The sequence below is a fragment of the Trachypithecus francoisi genome, unplaced genomic scaffold (assembly GCF_009764315.1).
Source record: "Trachypithecus francoisi isolate TF-2019V2 unplaced genomic scaffold, Tfra_2.0 Lachesis_group1, whole genome shotgun sequence".
NCBI lineage: Eukaryota > Metazoa > Chordata > Mammalia > Primates > Cercopithecidae > Trachypithecus > Trachypithecus francoisi.
Genome location: NW_022681454.1, coordinates 46,111,156 through 46,138,647, shown reverse-complemented (window position 1 = coordinate 46,138,647; position 27,492 = coordinate 46,111,156). Strand labels below are relative to the sequence as shown.

At 38.6% G+C, this 27,492-nt stretch overlaps 2 protein-coding genes across 13 annotated transcripts in view; one reads left to right on the top strand and one right to left on the bottom strand.

Moving 5' to 3' along the window:
- Nucleotides 1–27,492, top strand: part of PTPN13 (protein tyrosine phosphatase non-receptor type 13) — a 227,187-nt gene that overhangs the window by 196,554 nt on the left and 3,141 nt on the right. For 6 of the 12 annotated variants that reach the window (XM_033214154.1, XM_033214160.1, XM_033214155.1 and 3 more), the window contains 7 exons: nt 8,474–8,529; nt 11,004–11,116; nt 19,301–19,449; nt 20,868–20,958; nt 23,127–23,464; nt 25,509–25,724; nt 26,776–26,838. In XM_033214154.1, coding sequence (XP_033070045.1) covers nt 8,474–8,529; nt 11,004–11,116; nt 19,301–19,449; nt 20,868–20,958; nt 23,127–23,464; nt 25,509–25,724; nt 26,776–26,838 — 1,026 coding nt within the window. The remainder of the gene's footprint in view (nt 1–8,473; nt 8,530–11,003; nt 11,117–19,300; nt 19,450–20,867; nt 20,959–23,126; nt 23,465–25,508; nt 25,725–26,775; nt 26,839–27,492) is intronic. The other 6 variants (XM_033214164.1, XM_033214163.1, XM_033214161.1 and 3 more) reach the window with 1 other exon arrangement.
- The window catches only part of SLC10A6 (solute carrier family 10 member 6), a 39,631-nt gene continuing 39,001 nt past the window's right edge, over nt 26,863–27,492 (bottom strand). Inside the window, exon 6 of the mRNA XM_033214168.1 lies at nt 26,863–27,349. Within this exon, the coding sequence (XP_033070059.1) occupies nt 27,156–27,349 (194 nt within the window). The 3' untranslated portion in view covers nt 26,863–27,155. The remainder of the gene's footprint in view (nt 27,350–27,492) is intronic.

Genomic DNA, 27,492 nt, shown 5'->3' with positions numbered 1-27,492 from the left:
AGCTTCTCAAAACAGATGAGGTCTAGGAAGTTTCCTTTTAGTTGACAGTGGATTAAAACCTTTTTCCTTCTACTGTAGAAGTTCTACATTTACATCAACTAAATTGAAATTATTATCAGGGTAATTTAATTATGGTACTTTTTAACTCTACAAAGTCTGTAACTGAAAGGTCATATTACAGGTGTCATTTTTATTAAATGGATGTAATAAACTAGGTCTCAGGCATAAGCATGTGTGGGCACACAGTGGTGAACAGACCGACATGATTCCTGCCTTGGTAGAGCTTACTAATGGAGAGAAAAGGAGGAAAAAATCAAACACACAAATAAATATGTAATTACAAGTTGCATTAAGGTCTGTGAAGTTTGTTTGTTGTTTTTAAGTGCCACACACACAAAAAAAAGAATAACCAAGGAAACTTGCTTTAGATTGGGTGGATAGAAAACATCTTCAGGAGGAGAAGACACCATCAGAAGGGCTTTGTGGTAAGAAGGGATGAGTGATTTTGAAGAACTAAAAGACCCATGAATTTGAAGCCTAGTGGGTAAAGGGGAGATTATAAAAGTAGACAGGGGCCAGATAATTCAGGGTCTTCAAGGGAATTTCCTATTTGTTAAGAAAATTTGTCCTCATAAAGGTTCAATCGTATAATTTACTAACCATTTAAGAATACAATTTGGGGGTGGTCGCTTCCAAAATGGCTGAATAGGAACAGCTCCAGTCTGCACCTCCCAGCAAGATTGATGCAGAAGATGGGTGATTTCTGCGTTTCCAACTGAGGTGTCTGGTTCATCTCAAAGGGACTCATTGGACAGTGGGTGCAGCCTATGGAGGGTGAGCTGAATCAGGGTGGGGCATCACCTCACCCAGGAAGCACAGGGGGTCAGGGGATTTCCCTTTCCTAGCCAAGGAAAGCTGTGACAGACTGTACCTGGAGAAACGGTACACCCCTGACCAAATACTACACGTTTGCCACAGACCCAGCAACCAGCAGACCAGAAGATACCCTCTGATGTCTGGCTCAGCAGGTCCCATGCCCACGGAGCCTTGCTCACTGCTAGCACAGCCATCTGAGATCAACCTGCAACACCACAGCTTGACCAGTGGGAGGCATCCACCATTGCTGAGGCTTGAGTAGCTCACAGTGTAAACAAAGCTGCTGGGAAGTTCAAATGGGACGGAGTCCACCGCAGCTCAGCAAGGCCTACTGCCTCTCTAGATTCCACCTCTGGGGGCAGGGCAGAGCAGAACAAAAGGCAGCAGACAGCTTCTCCAGACTTAAATGTCCCTGTCTGACAGCTCTGAAGAGAGCAGTGGTTCTCTCAGCATGCTATTCGAACTCTGAGAACAGACAGACTGCCTCCCCAAGCGGGTCCCTAATCCCCATGTAGCCTGACTGTGAGACACCTCCCAGTAGGGGTCGACAGACACCTCAAACAGGCAGGTGTCCCTCTGGGACGAAGCTTCCAGAGGAAGGATCAGGCAGCAATATTTGCTGTTCTACAGCCTCTGCTGGTGATACTCAGGCAAACAGGGTCTGGAGTGGACCTCCAGCAAACTCCAACAGACCTGCAGCTGAGGGACCTGACTGAAGGAAAACTAGCAAACAGAAAGGAATAGCATCAACATCAACAAAAAGGTCATCCACTCCAAAACCCTATCTGTAGGTCACCAACATCTAAGACCAAAGGTAAAGAAAACCACAAAGATGGGGAGAAACCAGAGCAGAAAAGTGGAACATTCCAAAAACCAGAGGGCCTCTTCTCCTTCAAAGGATCGCAGCCCCTCACCAGCAAGGGAACAAAACTGAACAGAGAATGAGTTTGACGAGTTGACAGAAACAGGCTTCAGAAGGTCGGTAATAACAAACTACTCCAAACTAAAGGAGCATGTTCTAACCCATCACAAGAAAGCTAAAAACCTTGAAAAAAGGTTAGACAAATGGCTGACTAGAATAAACAGTGTAGATAAGACCTTAAATGACCTGAAGGAGCTGAAAACCATGGCATGAGAACTTCATGACGCATGCATGAGCTTCAGTAGCCGATTCAATCAAGTAAAAGAAAGGATATCAGTGATTGAAGATCAAATTAATGAAATAAAGCAAGAAGATTAGAGAAGAAAGAGTGAAAAGAAACAAACAAACACTCATAGAAATATGAGACTATGTGAAAAGACCAAATCTATATTTGACTGGTGTACTGGAAAGGACGGGGAGAATGGAACCAAGTTGGAAAACACTCTGCAGGATATTACTCAGGAGAACTTCCCCATCCTAGCAAGGCAGGCCAACATTCAAATTCAGGAAATACAGAGAACACCACAAAGGTACTCCTAGAGAAGAGCAACCCCAAGACACCTAATTGTCAGATTCACCAAGGTTGAAACGAAGGAAAAAATGTTAAGGCAGCCAGAGAGAAAGGTCAGGTTACCCACAAAGGGAAGCCCATCAGAATAACAATGGATCTCTCAGCAGAAAGCCTACAAGCCAGAAGAGAGTGGGGGCCAATATTCAACATTCTTAAAGAAAAGAATTTTCAACTCAGAATCTCATATCCAGCCAAACTACGCTTCATAAGTGAAGGAGAAATAAAATCCTTTACAGACAAGCAAATGCTGAGAGATTTTGTCACCACCAGGCCTGCCTTACAAGAGCTCCTGAAGGAAGCACTAAACATGGAAAGGAATAACTAGTACCAGCCACTGCAAAAACACCCCAAATGGTAAAGACTATCGATGCTATGAAGAAACTGCATCAATTAACAGGCAAAATAGCCAGATAACATCATAATGACAGGATCACATTCACACATAACAATATTAACCTTAAATGTAAATGGACTAAATGCCCCAATTAAAGACACAGATTGGCAAATAGGATAAAGAGTCAAGACCCGTCAGTGTGCTGTATTCAGGAGACCCATCTCACATGCAGTGATGTGCATAACCTCAAAATAAAGGGATGGAGGAAGATCTACCAAGCAAATGGAAACCAAAAAAAAAAAGCAGGGGTTGCAATCCTAGTCTCTGATAAAACAGACTTTAAACCAACAAAGATCAAAAAGACGAAGAAATCCATTACATAATGGTAAAGGGATCAATTCAACAGGAAGAGCTAAATATCCTAAATATATATACACCCAATACAGGAGCACCCAGATTCATAAAGCAAGTCTTTAGAGACCTACAAAGAGACATACTCCCATACAATAATAATGGGAGACTTTAACACCCCACTGTCAATATTAGACAGATCAGTGAGACAGAAGGTTAACAAGGATATCCAGGACTTGAACTCAGCTCTGTACCAAGTGGACCTAATAGATATTTACAGAACTCTCTACTCCAAATCAACAGAATATACATTCTTCTCAGTACCACATCACACTTATTCTAAAATTGACCACATAATTGGAAGTAAAACACTACTCAGCAAATGTAAAAGAACAGAAATTGTAACAAATTGTCTCTCAGACCACAGTGCAATCATATTAGAACTTAGGATTAATAAACTCACTCAGAACCAAACAACTACATGGAAACTGAACAACCTGCTCCTGAATGACTACTGGGTACATAATGAAATGAAGGCAGAAATAAAGATGTTCTTTGAAACCAATGAGAACAAAGACACAATGTACCTGAATCTCTGGGGCACATATGAAGCAATGTGTAGAGGGAAATTTATAGCACTAAATGCCCACAAGAGAAAGCAGAAAAGATATAAAATCGACACCCTAACATCACAATTAAAAGAACTAGAGAAGCAAGAGGAAACACATTCAAAAGCTAGCAGAAGGCAAGAAATAACTAAGATCAGAGCAGAACTAAAGAAACAGAGACACAAAAAACCCTTCGAAAAATCAGTGAATCCAGGAGCTACTTTTTTGAAAAGATCAACAAAATATACCACTAGCAAGACTAATAAAGAGAAAAGAGAGAAGAATCAAATAGATGCAATAAAAAATGATAAAGGGGATATCACCACCGATCCCACAGAAATACAGACTGCCATTAGAGAATGCCATAAACACCTCTATGCAAATAAACTACAAAATCTAGAAGAAATGGATAAATTCTGGACACATACACCCTCCCAAGACTAAACCAAAAAGAAATTGAATCTCTGAATAGATCAATAACAGGCTCTGAAATTGAGGCAAAAATTAATAGCCTACCAACCAAAAAGAGTCCAGGACCAGATAGATTCACAGTCAAATTTTACCAGAGGTACAAAAGGGAGCTGGTACCATTCTTTCTGAAACTAATCCAATCAATAGAAAAAGAGGGAATCCTCCCTAACTCATTTTATGAGGCTAGCATCATCCTGATACCAAAGCCTGGCAGAGACACAACAAAGAGAATTTTAGGCCAGTATCCCTGGTGAACATTGATGCAAAAATCCTCAATAAAATACTGGCAAACCGAATCCAGCAGCACATCAAAAAGCTTATCCATCACAATCAACTCAGCTTCATCCCTAGGATGTAAGTCTGGTTCACCATATACAAATTAGTAAACATAATCCATCGCGTAAACAGAACCATTGACAAAAACCACACAATTATCTCAATAGATGCAGAAAAGGCCTTTGACAAAATTCAACAGCCCTTCATACGAAAAACTCTCAATAAACTAGGTATTGATGGAATATCTCAAAATAATAACAGCTATTTATGACAGATTCACAGCCAATATCATACTGAATGGGCAAAAACTGGAAACCCATTTCCCTTTGAAAACCGGCACAAGACAAGGATGCCCTCTCTCACCACTCCTATTCAATACAATATTGGAAGTTCTGGCAAGGGAAATCGGGTGAGAGAAAGAAATAAAGGGTGTTCAGTTATGAAAAGAGGAAGTCAAAATGTCTCTGTTTGCAGATGACATGATTGTATATTTAGAAAACCCCATTGTCTCAGCCCAAAATCTCCTTAAACTGATAAGCAACTTCAGCAAACTCTCAGGATACAAAATCAATGTGCAAAAATCACTAGCATTCCTGTACACCAATAGTAGACAGCCAAATCATGCATGAACTCCCATTCACAATTACTACAAAAAGAATAAAATACGTACGAATCCAACTTACAACAGATGTGAAGGACCTCTTCAAGCCGAACTACAAACCACTTCAACAAAATAAAAGAGGACACAAACAAATGGAAGAACATTCCATGCTCATGGATAGGAAGAATCAATATCGTGAAAATGGCTATACTGCCCAAGGTAATATATTGATTCAATGCTATCCCCATCAAGCTACCACTGACTTTCTTCACAGAATTGGAAAAAAACTAAAGTTTATATGGAACTCAAAAAGAGCCCACATAGCAAAGACAATCCTAAGCAAAAAGAACAAAACTGGAGGCATCACACTACCTGACTTCAAACTATACTACAAGGCTACAGTAACCAAAACAGCATGGTACTGGTACCAAAACAGATATATAAACCAATGGAACAGAACTGAGGCCTTAGAAATAATACCACACATCTGCAACCATCTGATCTTTGACAAACCTGACAAAAACAATCAATGGGGAAAGGATTCCCTATTTAATAAATGGAGCTGGGAAAACTGGATAGCCATATGTAGAAAGCTGAAACTGGATTCCTTCCTTACACCATATACAAAAATTAACTCAAGATGGATTACAGACTTAAATGTAAGACCTAACACCATAAAAACCCTAGAAGAAAACCTAGGCAATACCATTCAGGACATAGGCATGGGCAAAGACTTCATGACTAAAACAACAAAAGCCATGGCAACAAAAGCCAAAACAGACAAATGGGATCTAATTAAACTAATTAAATTAAAGAGCTTCTGCACAGCAAAAGAAACTATCATTAGAGTGAACAGGTTTTGCAATCTACCCATCTGACAAAGGACTAGTATCCAGAATCTACAAACAACTTAAATAAATTTACAAGGAAAAAACAATCCCATTAAAAATTGGGCAAAGGATACGAACAGACACTTCTCAAAAGAAGACATTTATGCAGCCAACAGACATGTGAAAAAATTCTTATTGTCACTAGTCATCAGAGAAATGCAAATCAAAACCGCAATGAGATACCATCTCATGCCAGTTAGAATGGCGATCATTCATGTCACCTGCAAATAGAGATAGTTCTACTTCTTCCTTTCCAGTCCATATGCCTTTTATTTCTTTTTCTTGATTGCTATGACTAGGACATGTCATACAGTCTTAAATAGAAGTGATGAGAGAAACATCCTTGTCTTGTTCCTGATTTCAGGAGAAAAATGCCTTTAGTTACGTTAAATATGTTGGGTGTGGGTTTTTTTAAGACAGCCTTTATCAGATCAAGTAAGTGCCCTTCTTTTTTTAATTTGAGAGAGTCTGGCTCTGTCACCCAGGTTGGAGTGCAGTGACATGATCTCGTCTCACTGCACCTCTGCCCCATGAATTCAAATTATTTTCCTGCCTCAGCCTCCTGAATAGCTGGGATTACAGGTGCGCACCACCACACCTGGCTAATTTTTTTAATTTTTTAGTAGAGAAAGTATTTCACCGTGTTGGCCAGACTGGTCTCAAACTCCTGACCTCAGGTGATCTGCCCACCCTGGCCTCCCAAAGTGCTGGGATAACAGGCATGAGCCACCACACTCAGCCTGAAGTTCCCTTCTGTTCCTAGTTTATTGAATGTTTTCTTATCACGAAAGGTATTAAATTTTGTCAAATGCTTTTCCTGCATTAATTGAGATTACCATGGTTTTTCATCCTTTATCCTATTGATATGATGTATTATATTAATTTATTTTCATATATTAAGCCAACTTTGCATTCCTGGAATAAATCTCACTTGGTTATAGTGTCTTATTCTTTTTGTATGTTGCTTGATTTGTGTTACTAGTACTTTGTTGAGGAGTTTTCCATATATATTCCATTTTTATTTCAATAAAGAAATTAGTCTGTAAAAAAAAAAAGAATGGTGATCATTAAAAAGTCAGGGAACAGCAGAAGCTGGAGAGGATGTGGAGAAATAGGAACACTTTTACACTGTTGGTGGGAGTGTAAAGTAGTTCAACCTTTGTGGAAGACAGCGTGGTGATTCCTCAAGGATCTAGAACTAGAAATACTCTTTGACCCAGCGATCCCATTACTGAGTATATACCCAAAGAATTATAAATCATGCTACCATAAAGACACATGCACACGTATGTTTTTTGCATCACTGTTCACTGTAGCAAAGACTTGGAACCAACCCAAATGTCCATCAATGATAGACTGAATAAAGAAAATGTGGCACATACACACCATGGAATACTATGCAGCCTTAAAACAGGATGAGTTCATGTCCTTTGCAGGGACATGGATGAAGCTAGGAACCATCATTCTAAGCAAACTATCACAAGGACAGAAAACCAACCACCACGTGTTCTCACTCATAGGTGGGAGTTGAACAATGAGAAGACATGGACACAGGGCGGGGAACGTCACACACCAGGGCCTGTCACGGGTGTGGGGGGTTGGGGGAGGGATAGCATTAGGAGAAATACCTAATGTAAATGATGAGTTAATGGGTACAGCAAACCAACAAGGCACATGTATACCTATGTAACAAACCTGCATGGTATGCACACGTACCCCAGAACTGGAAGTATAACAAAAAAAGGATACAATTTGGCATCTCTTTCTAATTGTAGCAAACTGCTCCTGCTGCAGTATTTGGATCTTTGAAACATACCATACTCAGTTAAAGTATGAGTTGATTAATCTTTAATGATAAAGGGGCAATATATTATAATTGAACATATTTGAAACTACTAAGATTTTCTCAAAGCTTTTTTCAGATTTTAAAATTGAAGTAGTAGAAAAGCATATACCAAATGTGCATATCTAAATAATCATTAATTCACACTTTCATCTTTTTTCCTCTTTACCTCTTTCCTATTAATATTTTTAATATAAGAAATGAAGGCCAGGCTGGCTGCAATGGCTGGCACCTGTAATCCCAACACTTTGGGAGGCTGAGGCAGGAGAGTGACTCAAGGCTAGGAGTTTAAGACCAGCCTGGGCAATATAGTGAGATCCCCACCTCTACAGAAAAAAAAAAAAAAATTTAAATTAACCGGGCATGGTGGCATACACCTGTAGTCCATAGTACTCAGGAGGCTGAGGGGGAGGATTGCTTGAGCCCAAGAGTTTGAGGTTACAATGAGTCATGATTGTACCACTGGACTCCAGCCCAGGCAACAGACTCCATCTCTTTAAAAAAAATGAAAAGCCAAGATGAGTGTGAAGATAACTAAGTGGGAACAGCAAAGACTGTTGGGCCACTGATGTCTCAGCCACTATTTGGAGTGTATTAATTGAATGTTATATGTGTCTTTGTAATATAAGATGAACAATAACAGTAAATATAGGAAATAACAGGAAAAAAATAGTATGAGATTGATTTTGTTACAATGGGCTGATTTGATTCTTATTTATTTTTATTGTAGTCCACCAAAATGAATGGCTGTGAAGAATATTGTGAAGAAAAAGTAAAAAGTGAAAGGTAAGAAAATAATTTTCAAAGTATCCATAATGCTTCTATCTGTCTGTCTGTCTGTCTGTCTATAAATGCTCTGAGTAAAATAAGCATTGTTGAGTAAATTATGAAACTATGGTTGAATATTAAGAATGTTTTCGGCCGGGCGCGGTGGCTCAAGCCTGTAATCCCAGCACTTTGGGAGGCCGAGACGGGCGGATCACGAGGTCAGGAGATCGAGACCATCCTGGCTAACACGGTGAAACCCCGTCTCTACTAAAAAAATACAAAAAATTAGCCGGGCGAGATGGCGGGCGCCTGTAGTCCCAGCTACTCGGGAGGCTGAGGCGAGAGAATGGCGTAAACCCGGGAGGCGGAGCTTGCAGTGAGCTGAGATCCGGCCACTGCACTCCAGCCTGGGCGACAGAGCGAGACTCCGTCTCAAAAAAAAAAAAAAAAAAAAAAAAAAGAATGTTTTCAATTTTTCAGGCCAGGTGCAGTGGCTCATGCCTGTAATCCCAGTGCTTTGGGAGGCTGAGGCAGGCGGATCACTTGAGGTCAGGAGTTCAAGACTAGCCTGGCCAACATGGTGAAACCCCGTTCTCTACTAAAAAGACAAAAACCCAGGCATGGTGTCTCATACCTGTAATCCCAGAACTTTGGGAGGCTGAGATGGGCAGATCACTTGAGGCCAGGAGTTGGAGACCAGTCTGGCCAACATGGTGAAACCCCGTCTCTACTAAAAATATAAAAATTAGCTGGGTGTGGTGACACGTGCCTGTAATCCCAGCTACTCAGGAGGCTAAGGCAGGAGAATTACTGGAACCCAGGAGGTGGATGTTACAGTGAGCCGAGATCACGCCACTGCACTCCAGCCTGGGCAACAGAGCGAGACACTGTCTCAAAAAAAAAAAAAGTTTTAAAATTTTTGTTACTAGGAGATTCTAGTGACATGTGAAAATGTGTTTATTATACCATTGCTTCAAAAAAGCGATATTCTCTTAACCATGGGAAAAAATGAATGAAAGAGTGACCTAATGGAAATGTGCCAACAATCATGATAGTGACTGTCTTCTCATGTTGGGTTATGGGTCATTTATTTTTCAGTTTCTCTATTTTTCTATACTTTAAAAATTTGTAAATTTTTAATGAGAATATGAAACAAAAAAAAGTAGGAAAGTTTTTTAAAACCCACAAAAATATGTTTTAAACAATGTCTAATTATAAAATAAGGTCTTTTTTAACCAAAATATATGTGAGGGAAAGGTTTTATATATATGAGGGGACTTCAGAAAGTTCATGAAAAATAGAGTTAAAAGATAAAAGTGTAAAATGTAAACTTTATTAACATAAGCTCCATCAAGTTTAGCACACTTTTGTAGGTGACGATACCAGCCATTTAGTTCATCCCTAAAAAACAGAAGGTCCTGCCAATTTAACCATATCAATGCAGTCTTTTTTACATTATTAACTGAAGAAAAATGCATGCCCTTTACAGATATTTTGAGATTGATGAACAAAAAGTCAGAAGGAGCCAAATAAGGACTCTAAGATGGATTCCTAGTAATTTCCCACTGAAGCTCACAAAATTGCCTTGTTTGATGAGAGGAATGAGCAGGAACATTGTCACACAAGAGGAGAACTGTCTAGTGAAGCTTTCCCAGACATTTCATGGATATAGAGCTTTTTAACCCAGCAAAATAAGTGTTGTCACCCACAGTGAGTTAGAACCAGGGGAAACATCTGTCATAAAAGCAGCATAATTGCTGCCCTGTTGACATTTTGGGAGCATTAGTCCATGTCCTGGTGTATATTAATGTCATCGGATGAAGGTACTCTGCTTTGTTCCCCTGAATATCAGAAAGTTTAAAATGTATTCAGGCTTTTACATAATCCTTTTTCACCTCACTTTAGCACTAAACACCGTTCTCCTACCTGGTTTCTCTTTCCTAGCCATCCACCTTACCAAAGAGGGCATCTGTTTTGCACCCCCAAAATATTGAGAACTTGTACTAGGTTTCATTACATTAAGTGAGTGCCCAGGTACAGGAGTGTCCTTCTGGCCTCCTGTTGTAGCAAAAGGCTATACCCATCAATAGAGACTTCTTTAAATAAATTAAGATACATTGATATTTTGCAATAGTGGGCAGCTGCTGAAAAGAAGGAGAAAGAGCTATATGCCGATACAATTGTAATCACTCATCCATGTTGAAGGATAGAAATAAAACCACCACCTTCTACATCCTCAGATGGACTCCTTCAGTCTGAAGTTCAAAGACTTGGGGTCTGTCCAAGGATCAATTTTAAAACTGTATTAAACCATTCTACGTCTCAGTTGTTTACATCTACCAATAAATTTTAAGAATTGTGGATTTGGTTTTCTTAATCAGACATTCTATTTTAAAATACTGTAATAATTGTAGAGAAAATCATTCAGGGCTGTAGTGTTTAATTTGAGTACAAAAATGAAGAAAATGTTACAAATGTGTTTGTTTTCATAGCTTAATTCAGAAGTCACAAGAAAAGAAGACTGATGATGATGAAATAACGTGGGGAAGTGATGAGTTGCCAGCAGAGAGAACAAACCATGAAGATTCTGATAAAGGCAAGAATTGTAATGACAGTTTTTTCCTCAAAAATAATGAATTGGGAAAATAAGTTGTTTTTAAGTGATTATTTTCAGACTATATGGATTTGCTATTTTACCATATGTATACATTATTTGCTTTTTTTTTTTTTTGAAACAGAAACTGAGAGTGCAGTGGCACAATCTTGGCTCACTGCAACCTCCACCTCCCCTGTTCAAGCAATTCTCCTGCCTCAGCCTCCTGAGTAGCTGGGATTACAGGCGGGCATTCAAAGGGAATGCTTCCAGTTTTTGCCCATTCAGTATGATATTGGCTGTGGGTTTGTCATAAATAGCTCTTATTATTTTGAGATACGTTCCATCAATACCTAATTTATTGAGTTTTTAGCATGAAGGGCTGTTGAATTTTGTTAAAGGCCTTTTCTGCATCCATTGAGATAATCATGTGGTTTTGTCCTTGGTTCTGTTTATATGCTGGATTACATTTATTGCCAGGCTTTGGTATCAGGATGATGCTGGCCTCATAAAATGAGTTAGAGAGGATTCCCTCTTTTTCTATTGATTGGAATAGTTTCAGAAGGAATGGTACCAACTCCTCCTTTTACCTCTGGTAGAATTCGGCTGTGAATCATCTGGTCCTGGACTTTTTTTGGTTGGTAGACTATTAATTATTGCCTCAATTTCAGAGCCTACTATTGGTCTATTCAGGGATTCAACTTCTTCCTGGTTTAGTCTTGTGAGAGTGTAAGTGTCCAGGAAATTATCCATTTCTTCTAGGTTTTCTAGTTTATTTGCATAGAGGTGTTTATAGTATTCTCTGATGGTAGTTTGTATTTCTGTGGTGTCAGTGGTGATATCCCCTTTATCATTTTTTGTTGCATTTATTTGATTCTTCTCTCTTCTTTATTAGTCTTGCTAGCAGTCTATCAATTTTGTTGATCTTTTCAAAAAACCAGCTCCTGGATTCATTGATTTTTTGGAGGATTTTTTGTGTCTCTATCTCCTTCAGTCCTCCTCTGGTCTTAGTTATTTCTTGCCTTCTGCTAGCTTTTGAATGTGTTTGCTCTTGCTTCTCTAGTTCTTTTATTTGTGATGTTAGGGTGTCGATTTCCTGCTTTCTCTTGTGGGCATTTAGTGCTATCAATTTACCTCTACACACTGCTTTAAATGTGTCCCAGAGATTCTGGTATGTTGTTTCTTTGTTCTCATTGGTTTCAAAGAACATCTTTATTTCTGCCTTCATTTCGTTATGTACCCAGTAGTCATTCAGGAGCAGGTTGTTCAGTTTCCATGTACTTGAGCAGTTTTGATTGAGTTTCTTAGTCCTGAGTTCTAGTTTGATTGCACTGTGGTCTGAGAGAAGTTTGTTATAATTTCTGTTCTTTTATATTTGCTGAGGAGTGCTTTACTTCCAACTGTGTGGTCAATTTTGGAATAAGTGCAATGTGGTGCTGAGAAGAATGTATATTCTGTTGATTTGGGGTGGAGAGTTCTGTAGATGTCTATTAGGTCCGCTTGGTGCAGAATTGAGTTCAATTCCTGGATATCCTTGTTATCTTTCTGTCTCATTGATCTGTCTAATGTTGACAGTGGGGTGTTAAAGTCTCCCATTATTATTGTATGGGAGTCTAAGTCTCTTTGTAAGTCTCTAAGGACTTGCTTTATGAATCTGGGTGCTCCCATATTGGGTGCATATATATTTAGGATAGTTAGCTCTTCCTGTTGAATTGATCCCTTTACCATTATGTAATGGCCTTCTTTGTCTCTTTTGATCTTTGATGGTTTAAAATCTGTTTTATCAGAGACTAGGATTGCAACCCCTCCTTTTTTTTTGTTTTCCATTTGCTTGGTAGATCTTCCTCCATCCCTTTATTTTGAGCCTATGTGTCTCTCTGCATGTGAGATGGGTCTCCTGAATACAGCAGACTGATGGGTCTTGACTCTTTATCCAATTTGCCAGTCTGTGTCTTTTACTTGGACCATTTAGTCCATTAACATTTAAGGTTAATATTGTTATGTGTGAACTTGATCCTGTCATTATGATATTAGCTGGTTATTTTGCTCGCTAGTTGATGCAGTTTCTTCCTAGCATTGATGGACTTTACATTTTGACATGTTTTTGCAATGGCTGGTACCTGTTGTTCCTTTCCATGTTTAGTGCTTCCTTCAGGATCTCTTGTAGGGCAGGCCTGGTGGTGACAAAATCTCTAAGCATTTGCTTGTCTGTAAAGAATTTTATTTCTCCTTCACTTATGAAACTTAGTTTGGCTGGATGTGAAATTCTGGGTTGAAAATTATTTTCTTTAAGAATGTTGAATATTGGCCCCCACTCTCTTCTGACTTGGAGAGTTTCTGCCGAGAGATCTGCTATTAGTCTGATGGGCTTCCCTTTGTGGGTAACCCGACCTTTCTCTCTGGCTGCCCTTAACATTTTTTCCTTCATTTCAACTTCGGTTAATCTGACAATTATGTGTCTTGGAGTTGCTCTTCTCGAGGAGTATCGTTGTGGCATTCTCTGTATTTCCTGAATTTGAATGTTGGCCTGCCCTACTAGGTTGGGGAAGTTCTCCTGGATGATATCCTGAAGAGTGTTTTCCAACTTGGTTCCATTTTCCCCCTCACTTTTAGGCACACCAATCAGACGTAGATTTGATCTTTTCACATAATCCCATACTTTTTGAAGGCTTCGTTCATTTCTTTTTACTCTTTTTTCTCCGTGCTTCTCTTCTCACTTCATTTCATTCATTTGATCTTCAATCGCTGATACTCTTTCTTCCAGTTGATCAAGTTGGTTACTGAAGCTTGTGCATTTGTCACGTAGTCTTCATGTTATGGTTTTTATCTCTATCAGTTCTTTTGAGGTCTTCTCTGCATTGATTATTCTAGTTATCCATTCATCCATTCTTTTTTCAAGGTTTTTAGTTTCTTTGCACTGGTTATGTAGTTTCTCCTTTAGGTCTAAGAAGTTTGATCGACTGAAGCCTTCTTTTCTCAACTCATCAAAGTCATTCTCCTTCCAGCTTTGTTCCATTGCTGGTGATGAGCTACGTTCTTTTGGAGGGGGAGATGCGCTCTGATTTTTTGAATTTCCAGCTTTTCTGCACTGCTTTTTCCCCATCTTTTGGTTTTATCTGCCTTTGGTCTTTGATGATGGTGATGTACTGATGGGGATTTGATGTGGGTGTCCTTTCTGTTTGTTAGTTTTCCTTCTAACAGTCAGGACCCTCAGCTGTAGGTCTGTTGGAGTTTGCTTGAGATCCACTCCAGACCCTGTTTGCCTGGGTATCAGCAGCAGAGGCTGCAGAAGATAGAATGTTGCTAAACAACGAGTGTTGCTGTCTGATTCTTGCTCTGGAAGCTTCATCTCAGGGGTGTACCCCACTGTGTGAGGTGTGAGGTGTAGGTCTGCACCTAGTGGGGGATGTCTCCCAGTTAGGCTACTCAGGGGTCAGGGACCCATTTGTGCAGGCAGTCTGTCCGTTCTCAGATCTCAACCTCCGTGCTGGGAGATCCACTGCTCTCTTCAAAGCTATCAGACAGGGGCATTTACCTCTGCCGAGGTTTCTGCTGCTTTTTGTTTAGCTATGCCCTGTCCCCAGAGGAGGAGTCTACAGAGGCAGGCAGGCCTCCTTGAGCTGCGGTGGGCTCCACCCCGTTCGAGCTTCCGGGCAGCTTTGTTTACCTACATAAGCCTCAGCAATGGCAGGTGCCCCTCCTGCAGCCTCGCTGCCGCCTTGCAGTTAGATCTCCGACTGCGGTGCTAGCAATGAGGGAGGCTCCGTGGGTGTGGGACCCTCCGGGCCAGGTGTGGGATATAATCTCCTGGTGTGCCATTTACCAAGACCCTTGGTAAAGTGCAGTATTAGGGTGGGAGTTACCTGATTTTCCAGGTGTTGTGTGTCTCAGTTTCCCTTGGCTAGGAAAAGGGATTCCCTTTCCCCTTGTGCTTCCCAGGTGAGGCGATGCCTCACCCTGCTTCAGCTCTCGCTGGTCGGGCTGCACCAGCTGACCAGCACTGATTGTCCAGCACTCCCCAGTGAGATGAACCCGGTACCTCAGTTGAAAATGCAGAAATCACCCGTCTTCTGTATCACTCACACTGGGAGCTGGAGGCTGGAGCTGTTCCTATCCGGCCATCTTGGGCACGCCCCCTCAGTTTGACCATCTATACATACTGTAAGTGGAAATATGAAGTCGTAATTTGCCATTCTGGAAGGAGAAGTCAAGGGGCACCTTTTTTTTTTTTTTTTTTTTTTGAGACAGAATCTTGCTCTGTCGCCCAGGCTGGTGAATACAGTGGCACAATCTTGGCTCACTGCAACCTCTATCTCCTGAATTCAAGCAATTCTCCTGCCTCAGCCTCCCGAGTAGCTGGGATTACAGGTGTGTGCCACCATGCCTGGCTATTTTTTTCTCTTTTTAGTAGAGATGGGGTTTCACCATGTTGGCCAGGCTGGTCTGTAACTCCTGACCTCAGGTAATCCACCCACCTGGGCCTCCCAAAGTGCTGGGATTACAGGCGTGAGCCACTGCACCTGGCCAATAATTATTATTATCCTAGAATCCCAACCTTCTCTTTTATGATCGGGAATCCATTGGTCTGTTTCACTATTACTGCCTTTGTATGTTGTTACTGAGCCAATAGAGAAATGAAATTCTATCCAGCGTTTCATTCCTCTTATTTCATATCAGGAAGTGTTACTATAATGAAAGAACATGGTTTTGTCATTCAAAGCAAAGTCTTAGTTTTTTTAAAAGATATTAACAGCTTAGGCTGGGTGTGCTGGCCCACGCCTATAACCCTAGCACTTTGGAAGGCCGAAGCAGGCTGATCACCTGAGGTCAGGAGTTCGACCAGCCTGACCAACAGGCAAAACCCCATCTCTTCTAAAAATACAAAAATTAGCTGGTCATGGTGGCGGGCACCCAGCTACTCAGGAGGCTGAGATAGGAGAATCGCTTGAACCCAGGAGGCAGAGGTTGCAATGAGCCAAGATTGTGTCACTGCACTCCAGCCTGAGCGATAGAGCAAGAGGTTGTCTCAAAAAAAAAAAAAAAAGAAAGAAAGAATGAATGATATTAACAGTTTAATTAACACTTTCTTGACTTGGCTAGACTGTTGGTATGTGTAAAACATGCATGTCCAGCACTGTAGCCCTTGCTCATCCATCCAGCCTTTAAGTTCCTGTTGCACTGACATGCAGTTCTGTAAGAGTTGTTATTTCATATGAGTAAATTTTGTATTCCCAGCCAAACTCTGCCCCAGCTAAATGTTAACCTTTTTGAGGTGTCTTTAGTTTTGTATCCCTCACAGTGCCAGCATCATTGTTGCCTATATCTTAGCTGCATCATGAAAATGCTTTAGTCAGCTGATTGACATAATTAAAGCTACACTTGTGCAGTCTATAGCAAGAAGTTTCCCCTCGCTTTTTCTAGGATAACGATTGCCTTCAATTATAAATAATTTCCATACAGCAGGTACTAAATCAGACCCACAGCTCTTCTATGATAGTTGACTCAACTCCCAAAGAAGTCAAGGGAATTCTTTATTTGCATGGAGAAAGCTATCAAACACCAGGGATAACTGGCCCTAAGTGCCAAGGATGGATGGTGAAGAGAGAAATCAGTGTTCCTAGAGTAATCTCCCATAGTAAGGAATTTCTGAAGCGTCTCTCTTACTTTCCCCATGTTCTTAGAAGTTAATTTAAATGAAAAGTAGTAATAGAACTAAATTTGGTAATTTTTTGTAATGAGTTCCTGGGGTTTTTTGGGTGGGGAGGGAGCGGGTAACAGTTTAAGCTGCATATGCTATGCAGATTAGAATTTCAATTACAGCTAAGCATACTTGTAAAACTTTAGGACAGCATTTCTCAAATTTGAGAACATAAGAAGCACTGAGAATGTTTATGAAACAGTTTGAATAACATTTAATGCCGTTATTTTAGATTATCATTCTCTACTGGTGCCAGGGTGAGCAACACATTGCAACTCAAGGCACTGAACTAATTCAGTGTTTAGTTACGAGTTGGTTATTCAGGTGATCTAGAATGTGCTTTTTATATTATCTTGAAATTAAAACAAAATTTTTAAATGCTTATGTAGAAATACTTGCCTCCATGGGTCAGCAGAGCCCAGTTTAAGAAAAACTAGGCTAAGAAATATCTAAAATACGTTTGCTTTTCTGCAATCAAACTGTTCATAAAAAGGATGTATATACATATGTTTTACTTATGGTCACATTTTAGAGTAAAAGTACTGAAGCAAAGGATATTGTCATTATAATTCTCAATTACCTGCTAAATGATGGTTCCATTGACTCTTGTAACAATTTAAAGGTATTTATTTAACTAAAAGTTTGTTTTTTAAAATAATTTCTGTTCGTCTTAACACATACCAATTTTGTATTTGTTTGATGTGCTGTGATTTTTTCATCTTTTCCCATCATTTATAAAACCTTTCTCTATATATGAGATTAAGATTTTAGTGTGTGTGTCTGTGTGATGTGTGTAAGGAGTCAGGGGAGCATAAAATAGAGAATATTGTGAAGTTTGGGATTCTTCAGAAAAATTCATCTTCTCTTACTGTAACAGAGTTCTGTTGTTGAAAGAATCCCATTTACTGTTATCTAGAATACTTCTTTTAAAAAATTGCCTACCTATTATGTTGTTTCTGAAATTCTGAGAACTAAGTACAATTACCTTTTTATGGCTGGTTTTGCAGGGAAAAGAAACAAGCTGTCCCCAGGCTGCCTATGATAAATCCCTTATCAAAAATGTTTAAAAAGTGCCATTTGAGTCAAGAGAAGCAAAAAGAAACAACATAACTCCTTTAGAAACTGTAAATAAATGAGAGCCGAGAATCTTAAACACTTCTGAACTTCAGTGAGGCATCTCCTTAAAAGTTGGGTGTGAGAATGTGCTAGGGCAGACTTCCCTGTGTTAATTGTAGTTATCAGCCTACCTATTAATTCTATTACCTTATTTATTCTCTCATATTTAAAGACTTTCCCTTTTGTATAATGAGGTAAGAATGGGCTGAAATTAGTTCATTTGTTAATTAAATCTGTTCTGGGGGAAATATTATTAGTTGTTGCGTATTTAAAGACTTTCCTGGCCAGGCACAATGGCTCATGCCTGGAATCCCAGCACTTTGGGAGGCCGAGGTGGGCGGATCGCTTGAGCCCAGGAGTTCAGGACCAGCTTGGGTAACATGGCAAAACCCTACCTCTACAAAAAAATACAAAAAATTACCCAGGCGTGGTGGTGCTTACCTGTAGTCCCAGCTACCAGGAAGGCTGACGTGGGAGGACAACCTGAGCCAGGTGGCTGAAGCTGCATTGAGCTGTGATTGTGCCATTGCACTCCAGCCTGGGCTACAAAATCAGACCATGTGTGTGTGTGTGTATAAAATAAATGAAATAAAATAAAGACTTTCCTAGCCAGGTAGAGTGGTTATACATATACACACACACACACACATTTATATATATACACATATATACATATATATTTATTACATGTGTATATACACACACACATATATTAATATATAAAATAAATAAAATAAAATAACATAAAGACCTTCCTAGCCAGGTGCAGTAGCTCACGTCTCTTGTCCCAGCACTTGGGGAAGCCGAGACAGGAGGATCACTTGAGGCCAGGAGTTAAAGACCAGCTTGGACAACATAGGGAGACCCCTTCTCTTCAAAAATATTTAAAAATTAGCCAGACACAGAGTGGTGCATGACTGTGGTCCCAGCTACTTGAGAGACTGAGGCAGGAGGATCCCTTGAGCCTGGGAGATCAAGGCTGCAGTGAGCTGTGATTACAGAACTGTACTCCATCCTAGGCGACATTTGACTTTAGAATTGACTTTAGAACCTAGGACTATCTGACCACAACAACACCCTACATGGAATGTTCTATAACCCTCACAGACAATACTGTCAATAAATTGTGCTCTAGCTCATCACTTTGTGGCAGAGTTGGGTTTTTTAAATTGTATTTTTTTCTAAAATATAAACACTTTTAAACAGAAGTTAAAAATTAAGACACAAAGTTCTGTCTCATAAAGAGATAGAACAAGATTCTATCTCTAAATAAATAAATAGACTTTCCCTTTTGTAAGATGAGGTGAACGTAGGCTGAAATTAGTTCACTTAGTTAAATCTGTTCTGGAGGAACTGTTTGTAAATTGCTGTCTTCCTATTAGATCATTCCTTTCTGACAAACGAGGAGCTTGCTGTACTCCCTGTCGTCAAAGTGCTTCCCTCTGGTAAATACACGGGGGCCAACTTAAAATCAGTCATTCGAGTCCTGCGGGGTTTGCTAGATCAAGGAATTCCTTCTAAGGAGCTGGAGGTAAGTGGCTTCTGCCAATGATTCTCTCCCAAGGTGTATGCAGTTAGTTTGTAAGGAAAATGTATCTTTACTAGCCCAAGATTAGAAGAAATTTTGAAAATTTTCCAACTCTAAAAGCACCACCTTATCACTTCTAGCAGAAAATTAATTTTTCTTATTGGGATTCCAATAATAGTGATTTAAAATGTTAACTACTTGGAACTTGATACATTTCCCTGAAGATTATCCTTCCTGCCTCATAGTTAAGGTAAAAATGTTAGAAAAAAAAAAAAAAGGGGGCCAAGTATAAATTTCAGCCATCCACTAAACTTTATAATTAGTGTATTGTAGACATGTTTCATCATTAACAGCAGGTTCTAACTGAGTACAGCTCCAAGAATGTGTGTCCTAGTTCAAAGCAGCAATGGCTCAGAGCCCTAGCTCCTGTGGTCTCATGGCACCGTCCATATTTACCACTAGAAAAGAGAGTGGTTTTGAGGTTGACGTTGCCCCTCTTCCTCAAACCATCGGCTTATTTGCCTAGTTCCTAAGCTTTGTAGCCACTAAAAGGAGTTAACTTTAATAAGAGCTTCTGCTATGTGCTTGTTGCTTTGTATATATTCCTCAAAATATTAATTCCATTATAGACTGTGAAACTGAAGCTCAGTAATTAAGGTATTTTCCTCTCCTCATTACCATGCTATGGAATGATTTCTTCTTTAAGTTCTTAGATTTAAATGTCACCATCGGAAAACTTCCATTACAACCCTTCTAAAGTAGTGTTTATAAGGATTTATCTGCCACAGCAGCTTATTGGTTTCTTCAAGACATATACTACAATATTTGTTTACTTCTTTATTGTGTCTTTCTCCCAATAAGCTGTAAAGTCCAGGAGGGCCAAAATCTTATCTTCTTGCTCACCCACTGTATTCCCATCACTTATTACAGTACCTTGCATATAGTGGGCATGCAATTATATTTTTTGAATGAGTGAAAGAATGAAAAGTGAGCAAGAATTGACTTTAGAACCTAGGACTATCTGACCACAACAACACCCCACATGGAATATTCTGTATCCCTCACAGACAATACTGTCAATAAATTGTGCTCTAGCTCATCATTGTGGCAGAGTTGGGTTTTTTAAATTGTATTTTTTTCTAAAATATAAACACTTTTAAACAGAAGTTAAAAATTAAGACACAAAGTTCTGTCTCATAAAGTTGACTGCAACGTGTTCAATTGAAGATACTTGTAACAATATTATTTCAATGCTGACTTAACAAATCACTGTTGACTTTAGGCTTATTTAGGACATCTGTATTTGACACTAGAATCAGCCCTCATCAACCAATTTTGCACTCTACACATTTAAAGTATTTGCAGTTATTACTGAATTTACTGCTTATCTCAACAAATTTATTTCCATTTTTTGCTTACAGAATCTTCAAGAATTAAAACCTTTGGATCAGTGTCTAATTGGGCAAACTAAGGAAAACAGAAGGAAGAACAGATATAAAAATATACTTCCCTGTAAGTTCCAGTTTGGCTTTAAATTTAATATGTGATCAGTATAATTTGAATGGATTAAATTTTTTTGTGTTTAACTTACCTATCTTTCACATAACCATGTGCATACACATACATTCACAGATTTATATCAGTAAAAAATACATTGAAATATTCTGTGTGAATTCCCTTTTAAATTACATACATATTCTGAAAATCAGTTAGAGGAACCTGAAATATTTGTTAGAATAGTCCTGAATTTTTACTAGTATACAGTATTTGAAATTAGTCAGTGATGCCAAATCATTAATTTTAAAATCTTTTTAAAAATAGGAACTGGCTTCTGGATGAGGATTTTCTTGGTTGGATTCATTTATCACAACCACCATCAATTTATTCCCCTTATTTTTAGTTTAGAGAAATATCTATAGTAATGAATTGCTGTGTACATGCATATGACTACAGTGGTACTACCAGCCTATATTAGACATTTCAGATACCAGAAGGGAATAAAAACAATCATTTTGGCCCAGTGCAGTGGCTCACACCTGTAATTCCAGCACTTTGGGAGGCCGAGGGAGGCAGATCACTTGAGATCAGGAATTCAAGACCAGCCTGGCCAACATGGTGAAACCTCATCTCTACTGTAAAATACAGGAATTAGCCGGAGTGGTGGTTCATGCTTATAATCCCAGCTGCTTGGGAGGCTGAGACAGGAGTATTGCTTGAACCCGGGAGGTGGAGGTTGCAGCAAGCCGAGATCATGCCACTGCACTCCAGCCTGGGCAATAGAGTAAGACTCCATCCCAAAAAGAAAAAGAAAAAAGAAAAGCAGTCATTTTTACCCATGTAAAAATCACATGTAAAAAAAATCACACTGTGATTTTTTTAAATTATGTATGAATATATGTGCCAAAATACCTCTAGAAAATTCTTATAATTACCAGCCACATGTATATATGTTAGCACTTTGAATTATAACATATGACACACTGACCCTATCTTTACCAAGAAACCATAAATCTAAAGATAAATAATAAACAAACTCAATAGTGACAAGTCATGTGATAAGTAATAATGCAATTGTATTTTTCTAACCTAGATAGAAAATACAAATTCATTTTGGAAAGCTTCATGTAAAAAATGAATCTTAGACAACCTTTAAGAAGTGGATCAGATCTTTGTTTGGCATAAAGTGTATGGGAGTTATTTTAGACAGCATAATGACCAGTTGAATATCTCAAAATCAGAATAGGACAAGCCATAAATCCAAAACTAATGAGTGGATTTGTTCCCACAAAACAAATGACCAGTATGGACTAAGAGATAGAAGTCAAGTAAAAAGGGCAATTGGTAGGGGATTTTGAAACCTATCATTAAAAGGTTTTAGTTTGGTAATCACAGGAATTACCAGTTAAATTTATGGATATTTGAAAGAGAAATAGAAATAACTTCTAAGGTATGTAATACATGTAAATTTATTCTCTTAGATAAATCTTGGACAATACAACCTCAGTGAATGATAGCTTATACATACTTTTCACTGGGGCAGCCTGGTTTAAAAAATTACATTTTAACTATATGAAATTATAATAAAACAAAGATAAGGGCCTTTATGCCTGGAGAATAAAATGATCTGTTATTTTATTTATTGTGTTAATTTATTGTTTTGGCTTCTGAGAATATAATTTTATTAGGTGAGTGAGAGTTATGCCAATAACGTTTGCAATATATACTTTAATAGTGTTATTGTAATACTAAATTTTGTTCTATGAAAAATTTTTTGGCGTTGCCTTTCAGTGCTATTATTATTATTGTCATCATCATTAAAATAATCATGGAGAAGTACCAGTTCTTTTTCTTTGTTTCTCTAGTTACTTATTAGGCAATTCTAAATGCATTTATTAACTTACTAATTTTAATTTCAACTAAATCTATGTAAATAATACCAAATTTCATATGTCAGAAACTCACTAAACTGACACCTTCGATACTTGTAACATGAGCAAAAAGAATAAATATAAAATAATTTGGCTGTGCTACAATTTTAAAATATACTTCTGTCAAAATACATCAGTGATTTCATCTATGACTATGAGGATTTCTCATGACCTTTGACTCATGCAATTTGTAAGACTCTTGTTTAAAATGCATGATATGGATGGCTCTGTTTTCTTGTGGAAAATTCACAGATGATGCTACAAGAGTGCCTCTTGGAGATGAAGGTGGCTATATCAATGCCAGCTTTATTAAGATACCAGTTGGGAAGGAAGAGTTCATTTACATTGCCTGCCAAGGACCACTGCCTTCAACTGTTGGAGACTTCTGGCAGATGATTTGGGAGCAAAAATCCACAGTGATAGCCATGATGACTCAAGAAGTAGAAGGAGAAAAAATCAAATGCCAGCGCTATTGGCCCAACATCCTAGGCAAAACAACAATGGTCAGCAACAGGCTTCGACTGGCTCTTGTGAGAATGCAGCAGCTGAAGGGCTTTGTGGTGAGGGCAATGACCCTTGAAGATATTCAGGTAAGTGAATTAAATCTTTCCATATTGCAAGGTGTATCTCCTAGTTGTAATCCAAGCCTGGACTCTTTCCATGATTGCACCAATGCTATTTCTAGATAAAAGACAGTGACTTCCTAGTTCCCATGCAATGGAACTAATGCTAGCTATTTTCTCTTTATGTAGTAAAGTTTAAATGTGACCGTCTTCATGAATTCTGCCAGGTTCCTCTAGTATGTGCTGTACTAAAATGAAAATGAAAACGCAGGACTTTTAGTATGATGATCATCCTTGGTGATAGCACAAAATGGCTCAGAAATTGCATGTTGGAAACTTGTGTTTTTATGGTCAGACCTCTAAGTAGACTCATTAAAACTATTTTTAAAATCTATAAGTAGAAAATATTCCCTCATAAAAGGCAACTTAACATATTTAGGAATACATGGATAATTTTAGCATAAGCAACTGTTATTCAGATCATTCATACTGCAATTACCTGACCACTGGATCAGTATAGCTTGAATTAGATAAGTGGCAGTACCTGAAGTAAAGCTGCTACTGTTTCCTCACTCTGTGTTCTCCCTCACCTTACTGCACCCCTGTGCACAGTATCCCAGCTAGGTGTGAGTAATGTTTCCCATAGAGATTTAACTGTCTTAAGGAAACAGTGATTTTACTTTTATAGAAACAAAGCATATCGTATCAGTTAAGTTCTATTGGTGTCATGTAAATGTAGCCTGAGAATTTCTTTCATAATTTTTGATTTATGATTTTTTATTGATTTACACTAGCTTACCTATTACTTAGGCTAGCACAGTTGTTCAATATTCTGCAAGTGATTTATCCACTTAATCCACACATTTTTATAGAACTCAACCCCTTTATAGAGATTTGGCAGTTAGCAACACACAAAAAAAAATTTCTAACCTCATGGAGCTTACATTTTGAAGAGGAAATACCAGTCCTGATAGTGCTGTGGGAAAAAATAAAACAGAGAAGGACAATTGGTTGGGGGAGAATGAGAAGTATGTCATAATTTTCAACAAGCAGCCAGGGAAGGCATGAGAAAATGGCATTTGAGGAAAAATGTGAATGAGTTGAGTGAGCCATGGAGGGAATATCTGAGGAGAAAACCATTCCAGTCAGAAAGAGCCAGTACAAAAGTCCTGAGACCAAACTGTGCACACTGTATTTAAAGCCACAGAGAATCATTTGGCTTGAGAAAAGTGACCATGGGGAAAAAGAGGAGGAGGTGAGGTCTAAGAGGAAACAGGGCCAGATTAGGTAGGGTTGCAGTGACTCTGACTTTTATCTGATGTGCATTTGGAATGGGGTCACCAAAAATGGTTGTTATCCATATCAAAATGTAATTTGTTTTTAGGGTTCCCAAAAAGTAGTTTTTATCCATATTTCAAATGTGGCTCTAGCAACCTTGATAGAGGCCTTCCATGTTTTTCTTAATGGAGCCATTTAGTTTCTTCCACTTTTCCTTTGATCTGGTCCTATAGACAAGCCAAAATTTGACAGCACAATAGAATATTAAGAATTAATTGTGGCCGGGCACAGTGGCTCACGCTTCCCAAATCTCAACACTTTGGGAGGCCAAGGTGGGTGGATCAGTTGAGGTCAGGAATTCAAGAGTAGCCTGACAAAACGTGGTGAAACCCCATGTCTACTAAAAATACAAAAATTAGCTGGATGTGGCAACGTGGGCCTGTAATCCCAGCTACTCTGGAGGCTGAGGCAGGAGAATTGCTTGAACCTGGGAGGCAGAGGTTGCAGTGAGCCGAGATTGTACCACTGCACTCCAGCCTGGGCGACAGAGTGAGAGCCTATCTGAGAAAGAAAGAAAGAAAGGAAGAAAGGAAGAGAGAAAGAGAGAGAGAGAGAGAGAGAGACAGAGAGACAGAGAGACAGAGAGAAAGAGAGAAAAGAAGGAAGGAAGGAGGGAAGGAACGAAGGAAGGAAGGAAGGAAGGAAAGAAAGAAAGAAAAGAAAGAGAAAGAAAGAAATTGTATGTGAACAATGTAACATGTCATGATCCACTTATTCTATTGTACAATTTCAGACCAGAGAGGTGCGCCATATTTCTCATCTGAATTTCACTGCCTGGCCAGACCATGATACACCTTCTCAACCAGATGATCTGCTTACTTTTATCTCCTACATGAGACACATCCACAGATCAGGCCCTATCATCACGCACTGCAGTGCTGGCATTGGACGTTCAGGGACCCTGATTTGCATAGATGTGGTTCTGGGATTAATCAGTCAGGATCTTGATGTGAGTACAAGATACAGGCTGAGTAAGCATTTGTCCAGAAATAATGATGGAGTCTAATTTTTGATAATGTGTTGTGATCTTGGGATTTTTTAACTTATGAATTTATATGACTGCCTTCATTTTCTTATTATATTATTATAGAAAACTGTATTTTTGTAAACATTGGTATTCAAAACTACATAGGCCATGATCAACAAAAAATAATGCTTCAGTTTTATACTTGTTTACTGGGTTTTTTTAAACTGTGTGCTCAGAGGCCTTTTATGCAGTATTTCATTTTACCCTTTATAGTCTTTAGGCTGGTGTAAGATAGTATTGTTATCACACGTTAAAGATAGAAATAATTGAAGTACAAAGGAAAGTATTTTTTGAAATGAAAAAGCTTGTATTTTTGTATGTATGTGTAAAAATATATACATTTTATTATAAAATTAATGCTAAATAATTTCTCTCTAAACAATTACTCTACATAAAAAATTATTCTAAGAGTATAATCTTACTTTTGAACTCTAATATAAACCTTATTTAAAACACTAGAATATCTTACCATAATGTGTAATTAAAATCATAGTCTCTTAAAGAATTTTAGTTAAAAGCACTTTACACGCTAGCTATAGTAATTTATAGGATGAAACCAAATAGTCTTTTTCTCCCTGATTTCCAACTGTTCAATCTCAGCTGAAGTCAAAAGATCTTTTTTAGGGTGGAAATATGTTTATCAGAAGAGCAATGTGTAGGAAAAATAATTTACCTTTTTTAAATTGTAATATTAGAAATTAGTTACATTTCATGGGGAAGAGAATTTCTTTTCTTTGGGAGATTTTCAAATAGATTAACCTTTCCTAATTCTTAGAAAGATCAAAAACAAGAATACCAAGTGATGACAAAGTCCACTCGCCAAGTCATTTTGTCAACGAGAGTTTCCCAAGACTACCAGAAGGGGAAGAAGAATGGGATACAGAATTTTACATAAGCCTCCCCTCTGTGATCCTTTTGAGGTTCAAATCCAGTTACCCGTTGAATCTAACACACATGTGGTTTCCTCTGACAGTTTGATATCTCTGATTTGGTACGCTGCATGAGACTACAAAGACACGGAATGGTTCAGACGGAGGTGAGTCATGGCTGGGCCTCCTAATGAGAATTTTCATAAAGATTCTAATTTTTTTTAAGTTCCTATTAAACCATTTTTCTTTTTTGAGAGTTCCCATGTTACAGCATAAAACCAAACATTTACTGCAGTGACGGGCTTTTTTTTAAACATGAGGACTAATTCAGAAAAAAATTAAAATACTTCCAAGCTTTTTAAAATGTTGCCTTTTAATTTAAAAATGCAATCTCTGCACTGAAGAGATTACAGAGAATGGGATAGCATGCTGCGGATAGTTTGAGAATGGTACAAAATACTATGTAATTAATGGCATTCCTTCCCTATTTCCAACCTGAAAAAGAGATAGAAGGTAACATTCTTGCTACAGAAATTCCCTGAGAGGTAATGGATTCATCAGCATTGACTGGAACACAGCAAGGCAGGCTGGAGTTGCTTAGCTTCAAGAAGACATTCTGTAAGGAGTGTGAATATATGGGTCCATTTATCCTCTTTTGATGATTTTCGTTTCTCTTGCCTGAAAGGAAATGATCACCCACTGAGACAATTGTGTCCTTCACAGAGAGTGCCTTATTTAGAGTGTCTGTCTTCACTGAAGAGTTCCACAATCCTTTGTGTTTATAATGGGAGAGTGGGGGATGTAGAAGCTATTTTCAAATA